The following is a 27,020-nucleotide window of genomic DNA, read 5'->3' as shown; positions in this document are numbered from 1 at the left end:
AATGGTGGAGGAAACCCCCGGCCCAGCTTAGGTGGAGCTGGGTGAAGGCAGAGTTCAAAGGGAGAGGCAGACTGAAAGTAGATGGGTGGGTGGGTGGGTGGGGGTTACATACAAGCTTTTACAGACTCATGATGTTCTGGAACATTCGCAAACATGGAAACAAGCGCGCACACGCACACATACACACACACACACACACACACACACACACACACAGCCAGCCACACCCACATGAACACAGTCATTATTCTGAAATAAACCTAATACAAATCCAGCCTTTACTTGATCTCTGCGAGGGAGCCCCCCAATCAGATTTGCACAAAGGATATTCTGGGGGTAGGGGAGTCCCACCAGCTACCTACTGCTTATAAACATGTTGTGGTGGTTTCCATGGTGACACACGGGAGGCGCAGGGAGTTACACAGCAACGCCTGCCCACTGAGATAAAAACTTTTCAGATGAAAAGTGGCTTGCGTAAAAAAAAAAAAAAAAAAATCTGGCTTAGTTTGCACACTCTGATGGAGACACACTGCTGGGAGTGGTGAATCATGATGTCAGTGCTGCATTTGTGTGTGTGCGTGCGCGAATATCTGTCAGCCAAATGTGTGAAGTTAATGAACAGCACCACTTCTGTGTGCGTGTGTGCATGAGTGTGTGCGTGTGTTTGTATCAAAGAGCTGGGTTGTGAATATTTCATTGTCCAGGCTAACCTTGGATGGTATGAACTGTGTTGGAAAAGTCGTCTCACACATAGCAACACAGCCCCCGTTTTAGGAGTGCATTGTGTGTGTGTGTGTGTGTGTGTGTGTGTGTGTGTGTGTGTGTGTGTGTGTGTGCGTGTGTGTGTAAATGAATGCATTCATCTGTGTGCTTGTGCACCTAGGTTGAAGCAGGCGTCCTTCCCCGCTTGGCCGAGGTTCCTGCTGTGACCTTATTTCCTGTGGAAGCAGCCGAGGAATGATGTCACCCTCCGCCAACCCAGAGTCAACAACTGTAGGCCCCCCCCCCCCCCCCCCAAACCTCGCTTGACATCCCCTTCCCCCAGTACCATGAGCTTCTTTCCTCTTCTCCTTTAACTCCCTATGAATTCCTCTTTTCTTTAAGTCAACTTCTCAGATAACAAAAAAACATCCCTCACCCCTGCTGTCACACACAGACATTCATTCATTCATTCGGCTTTCCTGTCTCCCTGTTATTTCCTCTCTATCTCCACACTTTTCTTTATGACTCTTTTTTTAATCCTTTCATCAAGGCTCACTGTGCCAAAACTTCACAGATGTAAAAGGTGAACAATTCCTTTTCTGAACTGGCTAAAGAAGTCAGAAAAAGGGAAAGGTGACTCATGCAATAGGCCTGTTATTTACAGATGAGAATATGCTGAACTAGAATGGCACTCAGTACAGTGTATACCTCTGCCAAGGTTCAACAGTCCCCTTCAATCTCCATTACCTCAGCTGCACACTGATGGTAGCTGCAGGTTTGTCCCTATTTGATAGCATATAGCAGCTGAAAAAAGACTGCCCTTCATGAAACATGTTTAAATTTATCAGGATCAGCTTTAAATTATACTCACTAATAATGTTAAAAAACGATCATGCAATGTTTAAGAAAGCCAGGCAAAAGTTCCTGAATCCATCATTTTTATTTTTTTTTTTATATTAACTCTACTGATAGACAATAGTCAATGGACAAAAAAAAACATAACAGCAGAGGATTATGGTTAAGATCCAGGTGTGGACAACTACTGAAGAAAAGCTCTAGCAACTCCTCACGTTTCCAAAAGGAAACTCCTCCAGCAGCAAGTCCAAGTCCAAACTGTATGCCCACTTCTCCCCTAGCAACACGTCCACAGCAGTTGGTGTAGACACTCAGATCAGCAGCTTGATAATTAAGCCATCAGAATGGCAGCTCTGGATACAGCCATGGGTATACGTGTGTCTGTAAATCATGTCACCGATGGCTTTACTGAGACAAGAACATACAGGTCAAATTTAGGTGCAGGGAAACCACAGAGGAAGAGAAAGACCACCTGGAAGCCACTGGAAGGCCACTGACCTGAAGTACCACTAACAGATTTATCCAGCTCCACTCACAGCATCACTGCTGCCACGTCTCCCTGCTGATTTATATCAGCTGGCTTCCTTGTCTCCATGGAGATTAATGGGTCTGCTCTGACAGGTGCAGAAAGCCCTGTATTAGTCTGTCAGCAGCAGAATCAACAATAAACAAGTGTGCAGATACACATGCACACGCAGATGAGGATGCTACTGCCTGAGGCCACTGTCATCCCGGAGGGCTTAGCACAGCTTCCCATCACAGCCACTGCAGTGCCAAAAGAAACACAGCTACAAATCTCCAAGGTGAGGTGTGTAAGACACGGTGCATGATAGTGCAAGGGCATTTTCTCACTTGTGTGTGAGCGGGCTTGTCTTGTTTACAGTTTGATTGGCAGTTTAATGTGCGACTGAGGCAGGAGGCGGGGTTGGTGCTGACGAATATTAGCATAATTCCCAGAGTGCCAGAGTTGGTATTGGGTGTCGAGGAGCTATTCCGAAACTCAGCTGTGACCCACAGTAGCACTGGGTCAATTTACCCTCGGGCCAACAAACAGACAGACACACACACACACACACACACACACACACGCTCGGCCACACTCACATTCACCACATGGGATTCATGTGAATAAACCTGTATGCATATGCACATGCATGAGCACATCTAAATGCACACGCATACACAAACATCTGGATGTGTAAGAAAGCTAGGATGCATGCACATCACACAAACAAACTTGGACACCGTCACACCCCCACACACATATATGCAGATCCATTTACACTGTGGCGACAGTGAGTCTGTTAGCGGGATGCCATAGTACCAAGGGGCGGACAGATTTAGGCCTCCCTCACACCTAGCTTTGCCAGCGGCAGAGAGGGCCGAAGGGTAACGATACCGTTAACACTCAGTGTGCCAACAGATGCACCCCCCCCCACGCCCCACATACACCCTGCCCCACCTCACCTCACCCCGCCCTCACCCCCACTCCTGCTGTGCTCCAATCAGCACCTCTCATTGGGCTGCTCTGCCCTCCACACGGCAACAACTGTTATTCACCGCTCCCAAAATAACACAGCGGCCAATCACAGGGCAGGGAAAAGAAGCGGCGGTCAACGTGGACCGACTTTTTGACTGCAGGTGAAAGAAGGACACAAAGAAGGAAAACAAAAAGGGACATGGAGGCAGGAAAGAAAGGGAAAAGTAGAGAGAAAGAATGTCAAGAGATAACAAGAAATGTGGAGGCAGAGGAGCAGGGAAAAACAACAAAAACACAGAGAAGGGAGGGATGGCTAGGCACACAGAGGACGGAGGAGGAATGAGAACGCGTAATGATGTGTTCGGGTGCTGGCTGTTCTGTTCTGACTGTGGCAGCTACCATGGTAACCTCATAAATAGGTGCCCTACATATCTTTAGGGCATAAGGTTACACACAGCTCAGTAAATAAACACACACACAAACAGCAGCAGGAGGCTGGCAAGGAGAAGGAGGGATGATGGGAGGGCTGAGTAAAATAAGCAAATTACTAAGAGATCAAAAAATCAAAGTGAGAGAGACGGGAAATACTGACAATGGTAATGACTTGATACTCTGTGTAGGCGTTAATGTGTGTTTGTCTGTCAAATGTAATTACCTGAATCTACAATGTGATGTTGAACACCCACAACAGATACAAGCTGAGGTGACTCCCCCTTTCAAAGTTTATTTACTGCAGTGCCATTGCCTTACGCACACCAATTCGCACACACACATAAAAACACAAGCTCCAATTGCATCTCTCTCCCTCTGTAGCACAACCCTAAATTACCTTTAAATATTCCCCAGGGTGGAAAGGAGAGCCAACACACACACACAAACACACACGTCTGCACACACAAACTCACATATACATACTGGTGGTTCAAAACACAGGTTAGAAGCCAGGGAAAAGTCAACAAAGAGCCACTCCTAACACAATGAGCTGTTCTTTTCCACGATTCAGAGCGCCAGCCTTTTTATTCAAGCCCAGATGGGGAAACTGTATCAGCGTGTTCATCGCAGTTAATGAGTACTATTCATCACGGACCATCAATTACAATGGCATCAACCCCGTTGTGTCACAGCGATAATGTTCCCGCCCGGGGTGTTTATGTGACATGTACTGAAAGCAAGGCTTCCTTTCAAATTGTATGTTCCCAGTCTAATGCCGTCAATCACTCTGTTTCTTGGTTCTATTTGCTTCTTAAAACATTTCAAAATACATACTAGAATGATGCTGCTGTATTGACCATGCACAACCACAGCGAGTTAAATCAAAGCATGCAAATATCCGCCAAAATCACAAAATGCATATTGTCCCCTGCTGATATCCACCTTAAATGAGACGCTGCTGCAGATTTGTGCAGTACCATACTCCAAATATCAGATACTGTCTTCTTCAAAGCAGTCAGCTGTGTTTCATCCAGAGAAAGCTGGACTCAGTAATGACTTCTTTATTACCAGTCAAAAGGAATAAAAATTCAGCTCTGGGATGTGCAATTTATCACAATTAAAGTTCTTGAAATTCCTATTCCTCTATGTCCCAGGCGAGCTTTAAATTTAAAAGCTGATTGTGCACAATAAAATCTCAAATGATGTGTTGATACATGGGTAATCATACAGTTGTAAGAGTGTGGAATTGTAATGAATGAATGTCTGGCTGTTTATTAGCTTGTGCATGTGTAAGTGTGTATTTCACTTACTCTGATCACTTCTGGAGTCTGCTGGATGAGGAGTGTTGCACCAGTGTCCCTCACAGCAGCAGGATCCCCAAGGGCAATGGCATCATCTCTTGAAGCTACCACAACTGAGATGGCAACAGGTGCTGGAGCTTCAGGTACAGCGACAGGTGCAGGTTCAGATGATTGTGTGGAGGGATGCAAGCTTGCAGGTTCAGGTATTCCAGGGGCAAAGATGGTTTTTGGATCAGTCTCATCTACCAAGTCTTCTGAAAGTTTATTTGTATCCTCAGTTTTAGGTTCAGGTGTAGGTATAGGCAGCGGCTTGTGCACCGTATCAGTTGCAGGTTTAGGTGTTGGTTCGCACACCACAGGTTCAGGAACTGCAGTTATAGATGCCGGTGCAGGTAAAACTGTAGTTATATTTGCTGGGGATTGTTTTGGCGGTATTGCCGGGACTGCATTTGAGTGCATGGATGGAATAGAGGGAAGAGCTGGAGGGCTTGGGCTCTCGAGAGGGGTGTCAGGACGGCCGGTGGTGGCAAGTGTATCCTGCAGGAGCCTCATCACCTCCCGCTCCTTCCCGCACTTCCTCTCAGCACTCCCTGTGCTCCCTGCACCAGAATCCACCAGCTCCTGGGCAAAACTCTCAATGCTCTCCAGGATTCTCAGCAGCAGTGCACCATCCTCCTCCTCTCCCACCACAGATTCATTGTTCTCTATCTGGGGAGGAGTGAGACTCTGGGGAGTCCTGGAAGTAGGGCCATTCATGGTTAGGTGGTTGTCTGGCTTCTGGACTTGGAATTGGGCCATTTTGGACTGATTGAGGGCTTCACTTGAAGTGATTCCCTTGCCTCCTTCTCTCTTCCTGGTTTTGGCTGGAAGTGGAGGCTCAGTGCCTCTGGGATGGCTCATACTCTGAGACAGATTCTCTAAGTCCATCAGCAGCTTGTCAATGTCATCATTCCTGTGCGAGACAGCTTTGGGTGCTGAGACTGTTTGGGAGGCAGAGGAAGGCCAAGAGGGGCTGTAGCCAGAGCTGGTCGGCAAAGTTTTCGAGTTATGACGTGCGTGTGGATGGGAAAGGTGTATGTGTTGACCCAGTGTTATCCCGTTTATGTTCTGGGTAGTGTTCACCCCTCTGGTTGGAGTGTGTGTCTGTTGTGAGATTTGTTCTGTTGTGGTGTCCACATCTGCTTCTTCCTCCTCAATATAAAGAGCCTCCATGGGGGATGCTGGGGGAGTTTGTGTGTACGGTGGGGTTGGGGAGGTACGAAGAGGTGAAGGGGAGTGTGTTGGAGAGGTTCTAGATGGAGAAAGAGTGACAGATGGGGGAGAGAGTGTGTTTTGTGTAATAGAAGAAGGATGCAGATGTTGTAGCCCATTGGTAAGTGGCGTGGCTCTGGACGGGGAGCTTTGGACTGGTTTGGTGTTGATAGAGTCTGAGGAGGATAAAACAGAGGAGGGAGTAGAAGATGCAGAATGTGGAACAGTCTTCGGGATAGGCGGTGACTGCACCACATCCTCATAGCGAGGAGGTTGCTCATTGCCAAATATTGGAGAGAATGGCCCCTGTTGGATGGAGTGAAGTGTGTTGACAAGCTCAGCCAGATCACTGTGCCCACTTCCGGGACCACCCTGACCACCCTGTACACTGCCTCCCAAACTTCCAATTCCCTCCAGCTCCAGAGGTAGTCTCTTCAAATACGAGCTGAGTCGGGTCATCACAGCCCGATACATACTGTCAGGACTGGCTCCTCCATCCTCTGGCCCTCCACCAGCTTTGCGTCTGATACACTGCTTGATGATGTCAGTGCATTTCTTTAGGTCTTCAGAGCATTTAAGTAGGATGTCAAGGCAGGCACGAATGTCCTCCCCGCCTGCTCCCCCAGCACCCGCCTCCGCTCGTGTTTTCTCCAACAAACGGGCAATCAGGTTCTCTTCTCCCAGGGTGTTGAGGTACAGTGAGGCCACCGTGTTTAGACTTTGGTCCAAAGACCCAATACTCGATAGGCTGCTTGTTGATCCACCACCCACTTTGGTGATGGCTGACAAGGTGCTTGTGCTTCCCTTTAGCTTTGTCTCTTCCAGGCCTGCTCCTTTCCCTGGCACAAATGGTGGCAGGTTCTCATCATTGGAAGTAGCCATGCCATTTGTTATGCCATTAGTAGTTCCATTTGTGGTGATTTGGGAGCTGAACTGGCCGTAGATAATTTCCAGGTCAGTGGAGCGACGGCTGAAAGAGTCAGGACGGACCTTACGACCTTTCCGGAAGGTGACGTGGCTGGAGGAGGAGAGGCGGAGCTTGTCAAAAGAGAACTCTTTGAGCTTACCACTGGCCAGGTTGATGGCTTCTTCAGTAATGTCCTTCAAACTGCCAGAGGAAATCAAGTTCCCAGTCGATGCTCCAGCACTGGGAGTCTTTTTACCACGCCACGTGGGGCTGTCCTCCCCCAAAGACAAATTGCCACTGCTGCCTGCCCTCTCTAGACCACCATTATAACTAGTATCCATGGTAACACTAATTTTACCATGGTTAGGAAGCTGCTGAGTGATGATGTTGCGGGAGTGTATGAGTGAGCTGTTTGGGTCAGTGTATGTAGGGTCAGGTGCAATAAGCAGCTCGGAGCACGTGCCGCGGTGTGCAACAGTACAGTCCAGTCCTTGGGACAGGGCCCCACATGGCCCTGAGCAGTAGTGCACAGCATGGGAGTGAGTGCGCCGGTCCACAACCACACTGTTGTAGCAGCTCACACTGCTCACCACGACACGATAGGCTGCTGCCATGGTGACAAATTCCTTCAGGGCATAGGAAGGTCAAAAAATACTGAATGTGTAAATGTAAATCAAAATATCTTCAAAATCCTTTCAGTTTAGGGACAAAAACAATCTAAATACTGAATCATCCCACTTTTAAATCCATGGTGACAATTTCCAAAGAACTAAGTAAATGTCTACAACAACAGCTTCCAAAGTCAATATCCTTTCATGCTTGTATCCAAAAGTGTTTTTAAGGGTTCCACTCTTTTGCAGAGGCAAAAGAATTCCTTGTCTGAGATCTCTGGGCCTCTTAATAACAGCTGTACGGTTCCTCCTCTCTCCACAGGCACCTTCTCTGTTTCCTCTCTAGCAGCAGCTCATTAGCCACTAATGACAGCCGTGGAGGATGGCGACAGCAGAAGACCCAGCTGGGATATCACCCATCCCTCCAAAGAAGCAGCCCCAGGGGCCTAATCCAAGGCCAGTGAGGCCTCAACATTGGCCCAACCTGGGCTCATCCCCTTGGTAAAGAGATGTTGGAAGAACCCCCTTAACTCACTCTGTGGTTTTCTGAAGTCCTGACGGAGTTGAGAGCTGTTCACTGATTCCAACACAGCTGCAGACTAGCAGGGGACCGACCACAGATGGCCGGCTGCCTCTTTCTCTTTAGGAGCGTGTGTGTCAATCCCGTACTCTCTCTCACCCCTTCCGTCTCCCGCTGTCAGCCATGTGTCAGAGGAAGTGTGTGTTTCTGACAGGAGGACACCACCTGCGAGTCAGCACAGAGGGAAGGGAGGGAGAGAGGGAGGGAGAGAGGGAGGGGAGAGGGTAAGGAAGAGAAGGAGAGAAGGGGAAAACAGAGGAGGAGAAAGTAAATCATTAAGACAGTTATCAAGAAGTGGGTTCTTGTGAATGTGAGTGCATGAGAGTGCACACATGTGGAGTTGTTTATGAGTAAGACACTTTCCCTCCAGCTATCATCCAGATGACAGCTGATATGAGGGTTTAGCCCTGTTATCATCAAAAAAACTGCAAAACCGCACATAACTTCCTACCACATTAACCTCGATACACACAGATAAAAAGGAGGGGAGGAAGGTAGTCTGAACCATGGACGGTTAAACAGGCAGGAGAGAGAAAAAAGACGTGACTCCCTCTCTACTCACAGCACAGCTACAAAGAGTTTTCTTTAACCCTGCTGCGGAATCATGACTCAGTAGCAGAGAGGCGGGTGTGTTGGAAGGAGAAAACACCTGTCGCTTTCACATTCATTGCGCTCTAGTGCGGATCCTATGTTTGTATGTTTGGAGGGTACTTCTCTGCTCTGCTTCTAGTGCTTCAGAAGAAAAGACTGAGACAGACAAGCATAGATGCACAAACAGAAACACTGCCAGACACATCAACATTTGTGAAATTAGGTTACGTTGTGACCTTAATTACATACACAGATGCATTGCCAACTAGGACAGCAATCATTGCTCCCTTTATTATAAGCCTTTATAAATCAATTACTCATCACAGAGCCATAACATCTGACTTTTAGACCTCCGGGTGCTTTTAAAGTAAAAAGGCCAAAGTTGGCATCAACAGAAGCTCCTCTCTCCCACATAAAACACTGAAAGGCCTCGTCAGTAGCCTCACTTTTAATTCTGTGAATTTGTGACATCATTACCTCACAGAGTCATACATTTGTATAATTTATGCCTAGCAGCATGAGAATTGATTCAGCACAGCTCTGTGGTTTTTAGCGGCTCAGGCATGCGAGAGCTGACCAATTGGAGGAGGGGTTAGGGTTAGGGTTGGATATTTGGGAGGGGGGCCTTAAAGAGACAAGAGCTAAAACAGAGCATTTCAGACAGAGGTTTAATAGAGAGCTGTAGCACAGCACAGAAAGAAAAAAGTGGTGTGTGCAAGCATGTAAACCTATTCTAGAGGGAGCCTTAAAATGAAATTATGAACCTTAAAAAGTCACCTCTGTGTGTGATATGTCACCTTTAAAGTCCTTCTAAAGGAGAGAAAAGATTCAACCCGTAAGGATCCAGTCCTTTTATTCTTTTTGTTGTATCACTCTCGACCTCCCTTTCACATTTCTCTGACATGCTCTACATCTCTCTCCCCCTCAGTCTATTACTTTTAAATGCCTTCTTGCCTCAGTTTTTGTCTTGCACCATTTTTTTCCATCTATCCCTCTGTTTTCCCTCCCCCTCTACAAGGTCGAGGCATTCCTCAGAGCTGTTCCCCTTGCACATATGCATGCCCATTCGTACCGTTTAAACATATAGATACTGTACATTAGCTGTACTGCGGAGAGATGGTATTACTATAACCACAACCACACACATGCAGTCCAACCGCAAGCTGAATCCAAACTACACAAACAGACTGTAAATCCACTGAAACTGTCAGGATTTCTGATGTAAGACTTCTTGACTACAAATCTGAATCTACGAGGGATTAAAAAAGAAAACTGAGAAGTAAAAATTTGGGGAAGCCAAGGTCGTGTACTCAAATAGTTGATTTTGAGAATTTTTCAGACTTTACAAGCATTCATTAACACCCTGCCAACACAGACCAAAAAGCTGAGTTGAAATGAGTTCATCTGTGTGGGATGCAGGATGTTCAGAATAACCACAGGAAGAAAGAACAACATTTCAAGGTGATTACAACTAAGTCTGAGAGCACCGATATATGATCTGTAGTGGGTTCTCGTGGGAATTATGGAGCCAGAGTTGCCTGCTTGAAAGTGCGAAAAAGAGCAACTGGGGAGCAAGGGAGGAATGATTGGTGGGCTTGTGGGTGGGGGAGAGCGGCTGGCAAGGAGGGGTTTGGAGGGGGTTGGGGGGATTGTGACACCTGGAAAAACAACTATTAAAGGGGTTGTATGGAAAAAACAGACGGTCACCTCGTCTTACTGTCTCCCTTTCTCTCCACACAAACACAACAGCTGGATGCTGCTGAATCAGTCGCTCGAGCAGGAAATTACACTTCCTGGCAAGATGCACTTGAAATCTGGACAGACTGTTAGAAATAGACTATTACAGGATAATGATCACGCGTACACGTGCACACAAACATACCCTCTTCCTTGTGGCGGCGCACGCTCTTAGGATCTGTGTGTATATTTCGCTAAAGGACAGCTTCCCAAAGTGATACTGAGCATGTAAACAAACTCCACTGGTGTTTATAACACTGAGCTCTACGCACATGCACGTGCAAACACCCACTCGTGAATGCCTACACATGCCTCACTGACACACATTGGAGAAAAAAGATGATTCACTGGCAAACACACACACAAGCTTTGCCCTGATTTAGCGGCAGCAAAATGTTGGAGGATTTTTTTTTTTTTTTTGGGAATACTTTATGGGCGACTTAGCTGAGAATGTGCAGAGGTATCAGCTTTCAGTTTAACGTCAACAGGCCAAAGCTTACAGCTGAAATCGGGAATGTCTTTCGAGATGAATAATGCGGGTTTATTTTTAAGAAATCCTGCGAGGAAATAAACAAAACATGAGAGTTTGCGTGTTTGCTTTCATAACCTATTCATTCAAACACACAGCCCTGTGTATTATCGCTCTGCTTAGATGAGAAAAACTCAAATTTTCCTGAGATTGAAACGTGCTATTGATTGTGAAGGATACCTCTTGATGCTTTTGAAAGGGGCCTCATAATGCAATTTGCGGTCTCCTTTATCTGTCGCTTCCTCTACTTTGTATTGCTTTTCACCGGATTTATTGCTCTGTCTTTCTGAGTGAATGGATTCAAAAGCATGAACGAGACAAGTGCAGCGGAGGAGGTAGATTGGTTGATTGTGCTCTTTTAGTTCCCCTGTGGTTGTTTTCTAACAGCCCCCTCTCTCCTTCCCATCCTCTCCTCCAGCCTAAAAAAAGTCTTCCCTTCAACCCGACCTTCACCAGGAAGCACTTAATCACCGGAGGCCACTTCTGTCACAACCTCTAAAACCAGCCACTAAAAGTATGTCAGAGCAAACGTGCACGAAAAGGAAGGCCGTGTACTTTGCGCTCGTTAATGCCTGCATGTTTGTTTGTGCGTGTATGTGTGTGTTAATGCGTATAAAGCAAGGGGCCAGGGGGGCCTCCCAGGGGAAGTGAGTCTTTGTGAGGAAGAAGGCCCAAATAGGAACCTTAAACACCCCCCCAGGGAAAGAGGACGGGTCTAAACTAGCCCTTTCACTGTACACACACACACACACACACACACACACACACACACACACACACAGTTTGATGCACAACTTCAGTGTTGCTCCTGAGATCACACAGAAAAAGCAGAGAGCTCTGCTACGCCATGCACATACTAAACAGAAGAACTAAGAGAGAGAGAGCTACTGGAGGCTCTGTGGTTTGTGACTTCTGCCCTACAATGGGGGATAACAGAGGCTACAAAAAGAGGGATTAAAGAGGGCTTTATATGATACTGTTCTCCTCTGAGAAACACAAACACACACATACAGAAGAATAAGCACACAAACATGAAAAACTGCGCAAGAGTGTGCAGCCTTCATGCCCAATAACTACAAAAGCATTGATCAGCTTTTAAAAAATGCAATTTTCTTTCTTTCATCGATCTATCCTCCCATCCCCCCTCCCACACTCTGATCTTTACAAATGTCCGAAAGACCTACAGTAACTGCAGTTCTGACCCACTTCTTAGGTCCTTTTCTGTAATCTTCGCATGAATTATTTACTCTGAATTTTAAGTGCCTGTTGCCTCCGCACACACGGGCTGCACAGTCACATTCTCTTGAAAATTAGAGTTAAACTTATTCTGAAGCAGCGGGCAGTGGTTCGTCAGCGGCACATCAATCAACTGTCTGGCTGTCATTTTGAGACGGAGGTGCAGACAGATAAGAAGACATTCTGGCAGACAGCTCCGTCCTTGTCAGGCCGAGGCCACGCTTTCACAATCATCATCATCTTTCTTCTACGTCGGCTACGGCTGCAGAGAAAGTTGGACTGAGGAAAAACGGGGAGAAAGTCGGCATGATTGTCTTAAATGGGAAGAAGAAGAGCTATTGTCCTACTTGCGCAGGCAAAAGAAAACTCAGCACAAGATAACAACAGCAAACTACAGCAGGGAATTTACTGTTTGTTTTGTCGCTTTAAATATTAAATCCGCATCAGACTATTTGCAGAGAGTTCTGCGGGCCCGACAGACTAAAAACCTCAAGGCTTGAATACCAAAATCATTTCCCTCCACCCCATCGTTTGTCTGAGAAGGCAAGAAAATCCCCTAAAATACAGCAAGTTAAATATGTGACATTTATAACACAGCAGGAGGTTTCTGTTGGTTATGCCAGATGCACAAGGCTATCAGTCTTTTCTTGAGGAGGAGCGCTGGAGTTTTTGGAGGTCTGGACTGCAAAAAAAAAACAAAAAAACAAGAAAAGCCCCCGCCAGGTCCCACACAGAGACGAGCAGGGAGCTTCTATGCAAACCAGACGTCTGTACGCGAGCCAAAACACAGGCTGGAGGAGGATCAGAAGGGATATCTGACACAATTAAGCATTAAGGGCCGGTTAACGTTTGTTTGGATTCTGCTAACAGTGGAAAGCAAAACCATTTTCTAACATCTGCGGATGAGGAACATCACTAAAATGAGGGATGACAACAACGCAGGTGTGCTTACAAACCCACACACACACATTCCTACAGTTCGTTTTCTTTTGTTTCCACAGAGTTGTGTCCTTTTGATTTATTTACCCATTTATGTATGCCTCACACACCTCTACACACACACACACGGAGCCATAATACACTGAAGAATTGTGTTACCAACTGGGAAATAACTGAGTTGTAGATCAGTTGTTAAAGGTGCAGTATGTAAAAAAAAAAAAAAAAAAAAACGCTGACTGCTTCCGACTGTAGCTGACGCTCAGTTAGCCATGCTGCTAGCATTCGTGCTGGGAGCACCAGGAAAGTCTTGGTGTGTACGGGTAACGGGGCTAGCTGGTTAGCATGCTAAACATTGCAACACAATACATAGACAATGTAACATCAAACTGTTTTTCCTCCACATTCTGTTGCTCATTTACTGAATTCTTGAATGTTTTTCAACCAAAGTTCTTGTATTGCACCGACACTCGACACTCTGCGAGTGATGAATCTGCTCAGGCACTCATAACGCCTGTTCTTTGTTATAGTTGGCACAACTCCCTGATATGCTAGAGCCCAAAAAGAGAAGGAAATAAGTCAGAAACATAAGAGAAGAAGAAAAAATAATAATCATAATTAAAACATAAGGAAAACACTGATGTGAGGATGCATTCAAACAATACTGAACTAAAGGTCAAGCTGAGGAAAAGAGACTGAAGGCGGGTTCAAATGTCAGAAATAAGGGATAATTTAGGCAATGGTAGTTTGAGGGGGTCAAGGTTACAAACAAAAAAAAAGATTAGTTTTTGGAAAAGAGCTGAGGGACGATTTAAGATATACAGAAGAGAGACAAGTCAGAATTCTGGGAAAAAAGTCAAACCATTTATTTTTTTCTCAGTGGTCCAAATCCTCTTCTGTAGAGGTTATATAAGGTAAGGGCTAGGAGGATAAAAGACGAAGGGCAGGGCAGGATACAAAAGATGGGCTTAGGCTGAGGCAATATTGGTTAAGGTTCAGGTAGTAGTAGTCAGGGTTAAGGTATGACTCCAGGAAATAAAAGTAAGTCTATGTGAAGTCCCCAAAAGTGACATGAATTAACATGTGTGCGTGTGTGTGTGTGAGCATGTATGTGTGTGTCTGGCACTGACACTCGGGGGTTCTCTAGTTGTGTCTGCCAAACTTATTGTCTGGATGAGACCCAGGACGATGAGCGCACAAATCACAGCACTCCGGAGACACACACACACACACACACACACACACACACACACACACACACACACACTCACACTCACACTCACACATACACACAGCTGTTCATGATGAAACCCCTGTCTGCAGGCTTGATAGAGCACGCCCCAGAATAAAAACACTGGTCTTTATAGGTCAGAAACAGCAGTCAGGGCTGAACAGGACTAAGCTGCGTGCGGGCAGGTCCGGGCCTATAAGGGCGACCGCTGTGGAGGCATTTTAATGTAAATAGAGACAGGAAACACAGGACAAAGGCAGTATTGATTTATGTTTGTATAGTTGGTATTCATCTTAATGTTACGACAGAAGGTGATTCATTTGTTTTCTATTACTTTTGTCCACCAGGCAGCAGAGTCAGTGGTCTCAACAGGCCAGTACAGAATACAGGAGCGGGCTGTCGAGGCTTCTGTAATCAGCACGGATGACAATAGCTTATTAGTCACCAATATGTACAATGAACAAGGTGAAGAGTCTTCTCGCCTTTCTGCTGATACCTTCTTCTTATTCTCCTCATACTCCGGCCTCTTCCCATTATCTCCCTCCCTCCCTTAATTAATCCATTCCTCCTCGTCTTTATCCGGCCGCACGCTCACACTTTACAGGCCGAGATAGCGCAGGCGTTCCTCCACAGTTCTACACCTCCAGCACTGTACCAGCTGTTCCCCCGGTGCTCTTCACATCTCCTGGGAAAGTGGACTGTGTGAATAGCTCGGCACCTCATTAGGAGCAAGATAGTAACCCTGAGGACTACAGGACACACACACACACACACACACTCACACAATATATATATATATCCCCTCAGGGGAGTCACTGGGGGCAGAGAAGAGGATGTTTTCGAGCCTCCGAGCAGATGAGGGAAAACAGTGACTCACATCTTTTCTTATCCTTAAATGTTTCCTGGTTGGCCTTATAAGGCTCGCACACAGTGGTGGGTCACACACACACATGCACACACACACACACGCACGCACAGAGACAAACACAGATCCTGCTGTTCCACTGCAAAGGGTGGAAAAAAAAAACTTGCTGTAAATACGCAACACTGCAGGCCACAGGAGGCGACGATGATGAAAGCTGGTACCTACTTCAAAACATCCAAACCTGCAGTATTCATTTGCAGATGCGCGCACGGTGAAATAAACCTCTGCACCACATTCATCTGATACAAACATGCACATGAATGCAAAGATACATAAGCACACGAAAACAACAAACCCCCACACACACATACAAACACACACACATCTGTCCATGCTGCCTCGCCTGAGGCTCACTATGACCCGGTCTCTCTCTGCATTGCTGCTAATTTAAAAAAGCACATTTTTGGGTGATGTCATGCTCGTTGTCCATGTTGAGCAAATGCACACAGAGACACACACATCAGACATCCCGCACATGAGCACTCGAGCGCACACTGGCACAGAAGACAAAGGACACACAAATAAAACCTAATGTAATGTGCAAAGACAGCTGACCTGGATTCAGCCAGTTTAACAGTTTATTCCTGCTACCACCTACAAACCCAGACCCGAAGGCAACCAGCTTACATCAACCACATCCAACATCATACATGAACATGAGGAAGATACAGCAGAGAGGGAACGGTTCTGCGTTTGGAGCGGCGGAGAATCAATGAGCCAAAGAATGATTCAGCCGTAAACATCATTGCTACCGAGTCTATTTTAGCAGATCAGTGACGCATCACTTGGTTCATCAGAGCACAATTCAATGAATAAACAGGAACGTTTACACGCCGTTCGTTTAAGAATTCAGAAAAAATAAATAATCATCACATACAGGTTAAATTAATTTTTTATCCAAATGGTCAGCAGCTCTGGCTGAGTAACATGTCTGGACTATTATTAGGCTGCTTCGCTCGATTTTGATTTGCACGACTATAAAACTTTAATATCTAACATCAGGAACTCTAAGTCAGTTTTTTGCCTCCAATTTCCATCGTCCCCTAAACGAGCATCCCATCGATTCAGCGCTGCACTCCTATCACAAATTCATGCATCCCAACCATTCTCACAACGCCACGGTCAAATGCTGGGACAATAGCAACGCCCGTCCCATTCAGGTTATAAATAACAGCAGAAAAACTCCACTCTGAATACACATTCCTCTACAGTACGGCTCTTTTATGGCATCTTAACTAATTATCATGGTTTCCTACAATACAGCATATACATATTTATCCTTGCCTTTGGTCCCATAGCATCATCTCATAACGATATATCACAGAAAGAGCATAAAAAATGGTGAGCACAATTAATGATGAGCTGTTGAGTGTTCAGGCACACTTAGAGCCCAAAAAGGAGAAGAAGTGGACCAAAACTAGACAACAAGGAGCCAGAACCAGACCGAGTCCCAGACCCACTTCTGGTGAGAGCTGAATGGCTTCTTCCAAAAAATGTTATGGACTCAGACATTCCCAAAATACCACAGAGCCGTTACACTAACAGACATCAGTCAAAGAGTTACGTCCGCTTAAAAAACTGCAATACACACAAATTCACTCACATACTCGCACAACACTTACAGCAACCAAGGTAATGAGCAGGAGACTGACAAGAGGATCGTGGGCGGCGTCACCATTAAAGTCTTTAAATGTATGGGTGCCTGGTGGGCAGGTGTGGCACAACAGATTGTGAAATTACAGTATCATTTTTGTACACAAACACACCCAGACACACACGCACACAGACGGACTACCGAGGGTGAGTCAGACACAAGAGAGGGAGCGTCAAAGGAGCGAAGGAGTAAGAGATCAAGCAGACGGCTGCCGGTTACATGACATCCGATCATTTTCTCACAGTTATTGAGGCGATCGGATGCAACAGAGGCCGAAATCAAAGCTGCAAACTGCCACAGCCTTCGAAGAGAACAAGTGTTTTTCCCCCTTCTTCCTAAAAAAGATGTTATAAAAGGCATAAAATGCTGTTGACTCTCTGAAGTCTTAAAGATGTCACACTTTAAACACTTCTGGCCTCCCTGGAAATGAACGCTGAAGGTGTGAAGGTCCAAAACTAACATCTTAAAAACGTCTCATCAGTGACGTTGAGTTTATCAGATGCAACAGAGGCCCAAAATCAAAGCTGCAAACTGCCACAGTGTTTCTCCTATTTTTCTTCATTTTTTTTATCATGAAGATGGACAAAAAAAGAGGTAAAAGATGTTACAAAAAGGTATAAAATTTTGTTAAATATGTCCAGAGGTCACACTTTTTTAACCTCCCTGGAAATAAAAGTTAAAGGTCTGAAGGTCCAAAACTAACATCTTAAAGACAACTCATGAGTGACGTTCAGTTTATACAGTGTCACAGGACGACATACACGAAACATTTATTCTCACTCTTCTAAAAACGTCTTCTGGATGTCTTTCGGACGTGTTTGTGCTCGATGCGCGGTTACATGTCAGCAGCAGCACTGCGTGTTTATAATGAAAGAAAGAGTAGAGATTTTAACAGAAATCCATATAAGAGCATGTTTAGACTGGAGAGCCAGAGCTAGACTAACTAGTCTGAGGGGCTGTCTGTCTGTGTGTGTGTGTGTGTGTGTGTGTAAGTGTGTAAGTGTGTGTATATATGTGTGAGTTGACTGCTGTCCCTGTCCGTCAGAGGGTCATATGAGGAGCAGAATAGGGTTTCTAACCGCAAACCCCTGTCGCCATGGCCCATCGTCAAAGAGGAGGCTAGAGGGAGTCATCGTGTTCCGGACCGCCACTGACTCACGTCGCCCTTATCTCGCCGCCGTGCACGCAAATACGTGCACACACAAAAACCACATCTAAATCAGGACTTTGTGGTCTCGCATGTTCGTCATCCCCCCTCTGCAGCCTCGGCATCCCGACCAATCACATGAGTTCAGCCAGAGCAGGTGAATGCCATCGTCCAAATTAGGGCTGCGACTGTGGCTGGTTACGCAAGCAATCATACTTCCCTCAAACATGCGGTCATTACTTACTTATGTGCTTTGCTATGATTGTAATTATGAGTGTAATGAGAGGCAATGAGAGGAGGGGAGGCTTCAACTACTGTCCACCTCATGCAGCCCACCCACCCACAGCCTCTTTCTGTTTCCTCTTCAAACAAAGGAAATACTGATCGATAACACGTCTGTATTCCCCAAATGGCTCTGACCTGACCTCTTAAAAGGTCCCTCATGTCTATTTCAACTTCATATTTAATGGGAGTCTGTTCCCCAGTGCAACACCAGTGTATTTATACATCAGACGTGTGACTCAAGTCCTTTTTTCTAGGGCAAGTCGAGTCAAAGGTTAAGTAAATCAAGTTGAGTCCTTAATTAAGGAGATTCAAGCCCTCCTCCACCCCCCAACCCCCGCAAGATGGTGAGCTGCAAGATAATTGGCCAGTGCATCTTGTCTTGTTCAAAAAGAAGGAAAATGTACTGATATCACAGTATAATTATGAATATTCAGTCAATTAAATGGAATCAAAAGACAAAACATTAAAAGCTTATCCATTTCTTAATTTCTTCTCACCACCTTCCTCCCCCAAAATGTGGCACTGACAGCTTCTCTGCCACACCTTTTTCTGATTAGCACTATTTTTTACCTTCTGCATACTGTGTGCGAAGTTGAATATCAACACGTCATGGCTTTGGATGTTGAGCAGGCTGCCTAAGTCATTTCTGAACACCTCATGCAGCTGATTTTTGCTGACCACTGGGCCTGTCCAACCCTGTAATCAGGTTTTCCATGATGCATGTTGGTGATCTAAATCATCCCTGCTATTAGTGGATTTCATCTTCCTCCAGGACCCTGACTTAGTGTCTGCTCCTTGTTGTATTTTGCATATTATTCATAAAGAGGCTCGGGAGGCATTGTGGGTTTCGAGTCTCGACCGAAAAACCGTAAATTCAGAGACAACGTCATGTTTATTTGTTGAATTTAAGGAATGACTGGCCTCGTCAAAGAGCCCCCAAAATCCTCTGGTCTAGTTTTCGAAATGCTTTTATTGTACAGTACAACAAACCAGCTATGACAGTATGTGGGACCAGCTGCCACTTTAAGCCTGTTAGGGGGGCATTTACAACCCGGCATACGAACAAGACTATAAAACTGGACTCCCCTCACCTCTCCCTCAACTTTCCTCCCTCCACTTCTATTAAACATGCGGCTGTACACAACCTCAGCTGAGGGAAAATTAGTGGGAACAAGCAGTCAAGGCACAACACGACGATTTAATTGATATTAAAACGTTTTATGGGATTCATTACGGCGAGGAGATGAAAGCGAAAGACTTTGAAAGAGTAACTGGATTGCTTCATTTATAAGCTCATTGAACCCCTACAAACAAATACATCTGCCTCTCTCGCTCCCGCACACACATGTCACATCCTCTGTCGCTGGGTTATTTTCTTCCCCAGTGTTTGGAGTCTATTCTTAGAGCTGTGTTTGTGACCCCGCCGGTCGCTGCTCACGGTCAAATGTCCGGCTGCCTTTTCATCTCAGGGAACGAACGCTTGCACATGTTTGTGAGTCTCGCTGTCTCCGAGTGTGTCGCGCAAAACCCGACCCACAGCGACGGGAGGTGGGGGGGTCACACCAACACCTTCTGGTCCATCAAAACCATCCCTCTAATACTTTGCTTTTACCTCCAAACACCTGCCGACTACATCCTCTCAGAATTTCTTCAATTGTTTTCTTCCCCGGGAAATCCCGCCACCTCTTCTCCCATCTTTCATCTCTTAATCAGCATCTATTTAGTTATATCCACTCAGTGAATCTCAACCCCCCTCCGGAGCCTGGAAGATAAATACAGACAGTTTCTCTCCTCTCCTCCTTTGTGTACTCGTGTTTTGCCGGTGCTTTCCCTGACATTTCATTTAATCTGTCTGAGACATCATCGTGCACCAGCAGGGTTTTTTTTTTTTTTGTTTCATTCCCTCGCCCATAAACCCTAAATGTATGCCAAGTGCAGGCCCGGGATGTGGGTTTGTAGCCGAGCATGCGGCTGTGGCTCTGCCGCTATAAGCCCAGGGTTTAGGTCTAGACTTTGCTAATGAGAAGCAGCCCTCTCGCACAGCACGCAGCGGTGGAAGTCTGGGATATTACATACGGTGCATGAGCCCGCATCGATCCGTGCGAATGTGCAGGAAAATAAAACATAAATAGATCTGCGCCTCAATCGGGTAAATCTCAAATTTGACCTGAGTCAGCTTAAAACATCTGGCCAAGAGCTGGTCGCACCAGCTCTCTGTGCGTTCGAACCTCGCCGAGTTTAAACTAAAGTACTAGCACTTTTCCAGTCTACTGACCACTCAAAGCACTTTACAATACTTCACTCATTCTCACACACATTCATACACTGATGGCGGAGGCTGCCATGCAAGGTGCTAACTGCTCATCAGCAGCAATTTGGGGGTTGCTCAAGAACACTTTACATGCAGCTGGGGGGAGCTGGGATTCGAACTATCTATTACTAAACATTTACCGTGAGCAAATGTTGGGTAGCTCTGTTACACAGCTAGCTAACCAACTGACTAACTAACTGCAGTGATACAATTCTGACACACACACTTCTTCAAGTGTGCTCATACAGATCCTAATAATATAAACCAAAACAAAACACTGACGCTGGGCTACAGGGACTTCCTGTTTACACTGTTGATTCTCTTGATTGGACAGAGCTACAAATGGTTCCTTGCAGTCGTTTTTTCCAATTAATCAATGAAGACAGTTCTCAGGTCTTAAAGTATTAACCAATTCAAGAACACGTCACTCGCTAGAAACTATCCTCTAGAGTACTGAGGTTGGATTCTCTTTCAGAATAGCTTGTGAAACCAGAGCCAGGTGAGGACAAGAAAAATAAGAAACAAAAACAAATGATTTTTTGCTTCTTCATCCTCAACAATAAAGGTTTGGGAGACTCCGATTAAAAATCAAGACGCGGTTGACAGTTGAAATAAAAGACGAAGAAGGGAAGCAAAAGTAAAAAAACAGTGTGAACAAAAGGACACCGGCGAGCAGGACAAAAACATGAGTAAAACGATGATGGTGGCTGGATGGAAAAAAAAAGAGAGAGAATGAGCATAATATAATACAACATAATGAAAAGAGCTCGTTTGCTCAACCGGGTTACAAAAGTGGGTTCGTCCTCAGCAGAGATTCAAAGCAAACATAAGAAAAGGAAGGAGAGACTGAGGGAGAGAGAGACTGTTTTTTCTGGCTTCCAAATATAGCTGCGGGCTGTATTTACGTGTGTCTACAGTGTGTGTGTGTGTGTGTGTGTGTGTGTGCACATCTGTTTGTAATATGGCAGCACAATGGCAAAGATTTACTACATGAGCTGACTCGCGTATGGCTTATTAGACTCCAATAATGTCAAACCAGGACTTAACTAAGAGCTGAAGGGGGGGGCTACCTGTCTCTGCTGTCATCATACACACACACACACACACGTTTTGCACAAACACACACGCCGAGATTCTTGTCAGGCCGCCCGGCGTTGTCGGCCAAATCTTGCAAAGGAGTGGAACGAAAACCGTGATCTCATGTGAGACTACATATATAAGTATCTACTCTCGGGCGGCGTATATTCACACACATGCGCTCTCGCCAGACCCACACACACGCACACAAACATACACACACACACGCGCGCTTTATCCGGGTTAGTTTCTGTCACCTGGAGGGCCGAGGGAACGCAGCAAGGCCTCTGGTTACAGGCCGGCATGTCAAAGAGTACAAAGACAATGGCCGCTGCACATATGACTCACCATTGCTACAAAGACACACACACACACACACACACACACACACACAAACAACCTCCCCTGGGTTAGGCTTAGAAAAGAACATTCCCTCATTATAGCAGCATAGCAGCAGTTCAAAGGCGGAGTGGGAGCGCGGTGCTGTAACTATGGGTATGACTGGCTACACGCCTGGACCATCACACTGACTGCTGTCACTTTTTATCATACTAACACACTGACCGATCGGCTGGCGAGTCACGCACACTAATCCTGAGCGGCCAACAGTGATGTCAGTTCTCGGACTATTACGGGATCATCAGTAATGGACCATGTGAAGTCACGACACCAAAGCTGAGAAGGACGTTATTTATATACAGCGCGTTTAATAGGTAGTATGAACTGCAGACATAATGTAACCATGGTGAAAAGAAAAAAAGAAAACGAGATCCAGACTTATGGTTTCAAGTCTGAAGAAATACATCAAGTAAAGCTATGCTCAGAGGACTAAGTGTTGTACTTGTGATCACAGAGCTGTGGTAACTCAGTAACATACTGTAGGAGGCAGCCCCCCGCCACGCCGAGCTCTGACAGGGAGAAAAAAGAACTTTCAATTGAATTCAGAACTTGACGAGGAGCCAGAGGGAGTCAAGAAAACTTGCGTTTGAGCATGGAAGTTCATTTTCGACCTTTATATAACAAAATGATCTGAGATTAGAGGTCCTGGCGAGCTCTCAGATCTTTTAAATCACATTTCACGACCTTTATTGACCAAATGGAGCATGTTTAGGTGTCAGCATGCGACCCAGTTGCTGAATGAAGACTCCAAAAAGCTCCAAAAGCTAGAAAGTGGACCACTGAGTTTAGATTATTGTTACAATGTGGGATTTTCTTCTTGCAGTAAGTTACCAATGTGTTTGTTTTTAGCCATGCTAGCAGATAGCAGCAGGTCTTTAAAGGGGAACTCAGATCACAGGTATATCACAACTATTATAGACTTAAATTCCAAGTGATATGTAGCTTCATGTCACAACATATATATCTAATCAACAGGTTCCTGTTTCTATGTATCTATCAAAACGATCAAAATGATGTGTAGTTTTACTCTCAACACGCTGTGAGCTGTGAACTGAAGAGGAACTGCAGTACGAACCTGAGCAGACAGCACTGACTGGATATCATCATCACTATTGTGAGTCGATATGAAGAATGAGATTCTCTGCAGTGTGGAGCTGTGCAAGGTGGGTCAGAGGCAGGGCCAACAGCACGAAAGCTGCCTTATCTGGAGTGCTGCAACACACACACATATGCACACACACACACGCACACACTCTGAGACGTAACACTGCAGTTCTCCAACAAAATCCAAGTCAAGTCCTCGTCTGCCTTGAATCCCTCATGCGTTCGGTATGACGGCATGTCGTATACCGCTGGGATGTGTCATTGGCTCATATCTCAGCACTTAATGTGTGTGTGTGTGTGTGTCTGCGTATATTCCCATAAAAGTTGAGAAGGCAGTAAATGCTGTATGTCAAGTATGCATGTGGGTGTCTTGCGTCTTACCATTAGCTGCCAGTAAATACCTAATGTAAATGCGGCTCTGTGTGTGTGTGTGTGTGTGTTTCCACATAACATGAGCAGGCAGTGAGCGTCGTGATTCCAAACTTTTCCAGTCAGCGTTACTGAGCTCCTGGCAGACAAGGCAGACACACAGTCATCCCGTCGGTGCTCTGCCAGGTCTTCCGTGTCTCACATCTGTTTGCCGTTACGTGCACGTACGCGCGCCCGCCCGCAGGATGCACTGCGTTCGGTCGCCGACACTTGCTCGGTTTGGTGCGAGAGAGGAACCGCGACTCCCACACAAACTGCCCGCACAGGTTCACGATCGAAACTAAGAGTTATGCAAACTGGGTGAGTTGAGCGTGGCAGCAAATTCACAGTCGAGTGTTAAATGAGCGAGCTGGATAAAGACAGTGATGTAACAATGTCAATCAAACTGCATTAGAACACTTTCAGCCCCCTCTTTATTGCATTGAGTTGCATTTTCCTCCTGTAGCCGGCCAATTAGCACCTGTTTTTGCAACGGATGAAGCTGCCATCACGTAATCAGTATCGATGCCTGAACATCTCTGCAATTTAAATTATTCCCGGAAAGCAACAAGCTGACGTCACCGATTCGACCGTATACTTGCCATCTTGCCTTAAGTAGTCCTTTTCACATCAGCAGTCTCGAGGTGTAATACCCCGCGACTGCAAATGCACACAGGCAAACGCACACACACATACACACACACACTCCTGATCCCTCAGGATTTGGCTTCTCTCACGGCAGTGACAGTGCGACTGCTTTCGGCCTTTGAAGTCGGGAGTCAGTAAACCTCTGGGAAACTGGCTTCGATCCTCGCCCCGTCTCCACCCCTCAGTCTGCAGCTAAAGAGCGGCTTCCCGAAAAGCCTCATTATGAAGTCAAGAGAGGAGCTTCTTGTTATAATGATCTCTTCAAAAAAAAAAAAAAAGAGCCCGGGGCCTTTTGTGTCAAGTTTAAGTCCAGAGATTGCATCTTCTTTTGGGGAAAAACACTCGCTCCTTTTCAAAAAAAGCATCAGTCATTCGTCGGAGGTTTCTCAAACAGCTTCCCATCTCCTCGACTCTCTTTTTCCCAGTGACACGCCGCACTGTTTGGGATTAAGGCTCCGGGTTTTAGCAGAGGAGAGATTCTGACTTTAAAGAAAGAATGGAATTGAGGAAATCCATCACGCTTAGAGAGACAGAAAGCATAGGAGAGAGACTGACATTTCGAATTGAGACACCTTTTTCCCTTACAGCTAACTCACATCCACACATGCTCGCTGAGAAAAAAAAAAAAAACCTCCACAACACTTGAAATGCATCCACATGGACAAATAAAGAGATGGAGCTACAGAGAGAGAAGAATAAAGGCAGGGAAGAGTAAACATTTGGCTTCTCTTTTTGCCCCTTCTAATTCGCAATCCATCATTTCCCCCCCTTTCATCGTGACAAAAAAGAAGGGAGTTTCGAGTCATGGAGACAGTCAGACAAACAGAGACAGACGACTTTGAGGGCACGCCATTACAGCACGACTTCTGGGAAAGCGGTCCGACGGTGCTTAAGTGTGTGATTAATACGCTGTAGGTGTATGTTGCGTCCATAGGAGGTGGGTGTACAGAGGGAGACGCCGGCGTCCCGGGGGTGCATGGCCTACATACTGTCAGCCTCCATGCCTTGGGGTAGAGTAGCCTGCATTCCTCTGATTCAGCCTTAAAGATGGATACCTTACATATCTTTCCACACAGTCTGTCTATCCCCCCCCCCACCTGCCCCCTTCGCCCATGGGTGAATCCTAACACTCAGCTCCTCTCCTCACCTCATTTGCCCCCTTTATACTCACGCATGCCAGAAAATGTGTCACTCGATCTCCACATCTCTCTCTTCAGGATGCAACACCAGCGAATGGAAACGGGACAACTGTGTGTAATTGCAGTCATACGCATTCTCAGTGCTTAAAAGGTAGGGTGGAACTATTCTAGTCAGCAGATTATTAATCAACGATGAATTGATTTGCCTATAAAATCGCAGAAAATAGAGAAAAAAAAAAGTAGATGTGTTAATTTGAAGTGTCCCAGAAGCAGCTCTCTCGCTCTGCCTGTTGAAAATAAATGTCATGTCTACATTTTTACTTTTAGATTTTTCTCTAATAATATTTCATCTGGTTTGTTTAATCGGTTCCTTTTGTGAAAACAGAGTTATCGGTTTCCATGCTGTATGCCGACTGTAAAAAATAAATAAAAATACAGTCAAAGGAACCAAGAAATTAAGGAACCAGCTAATCAGAAACTCCCAAAACATTCCCTACGCAACCTGAAGGGCAGAGGACGGAGCAGGAAGGAGGCTACAGTTGATTTGTTGTGCGTTCTCTGGCTCCGATCCACTGAATCTCTGAACTTTCGGCTTTCATGTGTGTTTGGGATGCATTCATACGTGTTTGTGTGTATTCATACATGCAGTATCTGTTCCCAGGGGCGTTGGTGAACTTAAGCAAAAGAGGCGTGTGCCTGAGTGTTCCAGGATGAAAACACAAGGCGATGTTTTTTTTTTTAGTTTCCTGAAAGTTTAAACTTTTACGCCCATCTGTGACGTTGTGTGTGTGTATGCATGTGTGTGTGTGTGTGTGTGTGTGTGTGTGTGTGCGCGCGCTGTGTATTTTGGCCCTCGAACTGTGGGAGTGCATTTATCATCAACAACAACAACACAGTCCCAGCTGTCCCCCGAGGACCCGAACGCTAAAAAAGCCCCTCTGGTTCCCATGAGCGCCCGGGCCCACGCAGTCTGTCACTGGATTGTGTTGTGTTTTTCTATTATGAAACTCCGTACAATTGTTGCTCGAAATAAACCAGTAAATCATTGCTTAATCACAGCATTGCTGCAACGAAATTACAGCGAAATTGCACACGCGGGCCACATCAATGTAGTCGCCATGTAGCTGGTCCTGTGTCTGTGCTCCTGCGATGAAGGCTTTAAAAACTCAGTCTCTAATCAGAACGCAATCAGACTGGGAAACGCCAGAGCATGCCATTGTACTATTACTCTAATTGTAGCTACTTTACCTTGACTTATAAACATAACTTTAGCATCTATTTTCACTCAGTTTCTCATGGTGGGGTTAAGAGTAGAGAATGAAGAACCCCCAACAAAAATAGCTTGTCCTTTCTGCATCTTGTTGTCGCTGTGTGTGGCAGGAGATATGGAGCTGAAAGGGAGGACTAACAGGAAAACATGAGTCATCTTTAGAAAGCAAGACGCACGCCCTTCTATGATATAACTTACAAATTCCTTAAGAGTAAAAGGAAAAATGAAAAAATGTCCGTGTGACATGGAAAAAGATCAGAAATAGAACCAAAAA

At 45.7% G+C, this 27,020-nt stretch overlaps 1 protein-coding gene across 3 annotated transcripts in view; it reads right to left on the bottom strand.

Annotated features, from left to right (window-relative positions):
* The window catches only part of ppp2r3a (protein phosphatase 2, regulatory subunit B'', alpha), a 59,998-nt gene that overhangs the window by 18,478 nt on the left and 14,500 nt on the right, over nucleotides 1–27,020 (bottom strand). For all 3 annotated transcript variants that reach the window (XM_037071735.1, XM_037071734.1, XM_037071733.1), the window contains exon 2: nucleotides 4,780–8,284. In XM_037071735.1, coding sequence (XP_036927630.1) covers nucleotides 4,780–7,542 — 2,763 coding nt within the window. In that variant the 5' untranslated portion in view covers nucleotides 7,543–8,284. The remainder of the gene's footprint in view (nucleotides 1–4,779; nucleotides 8,285–27,020) is intronic.

The sequence above is a fragment of the Acanthopagrus latus genome, chromosome 16 (assembly GCF_904848185.1).
Source record: "Acanthopagrus latus isolate v.2019 chromosome 16, fAcaLat1.1, whole genome shotgun sequence".
Taxonomy (NCBI): Eukaryota; Metazoa; Chordata; class Actinopteri; order Spariformes; family Sparidae; genus Acanthopagrus; species Acanthopagrus latus.
The sequence above is the reverse complement of the archived record's forward strand: the minus strand, read 5'-3'. Positions and strand labels throughout refer to the sequence as shown.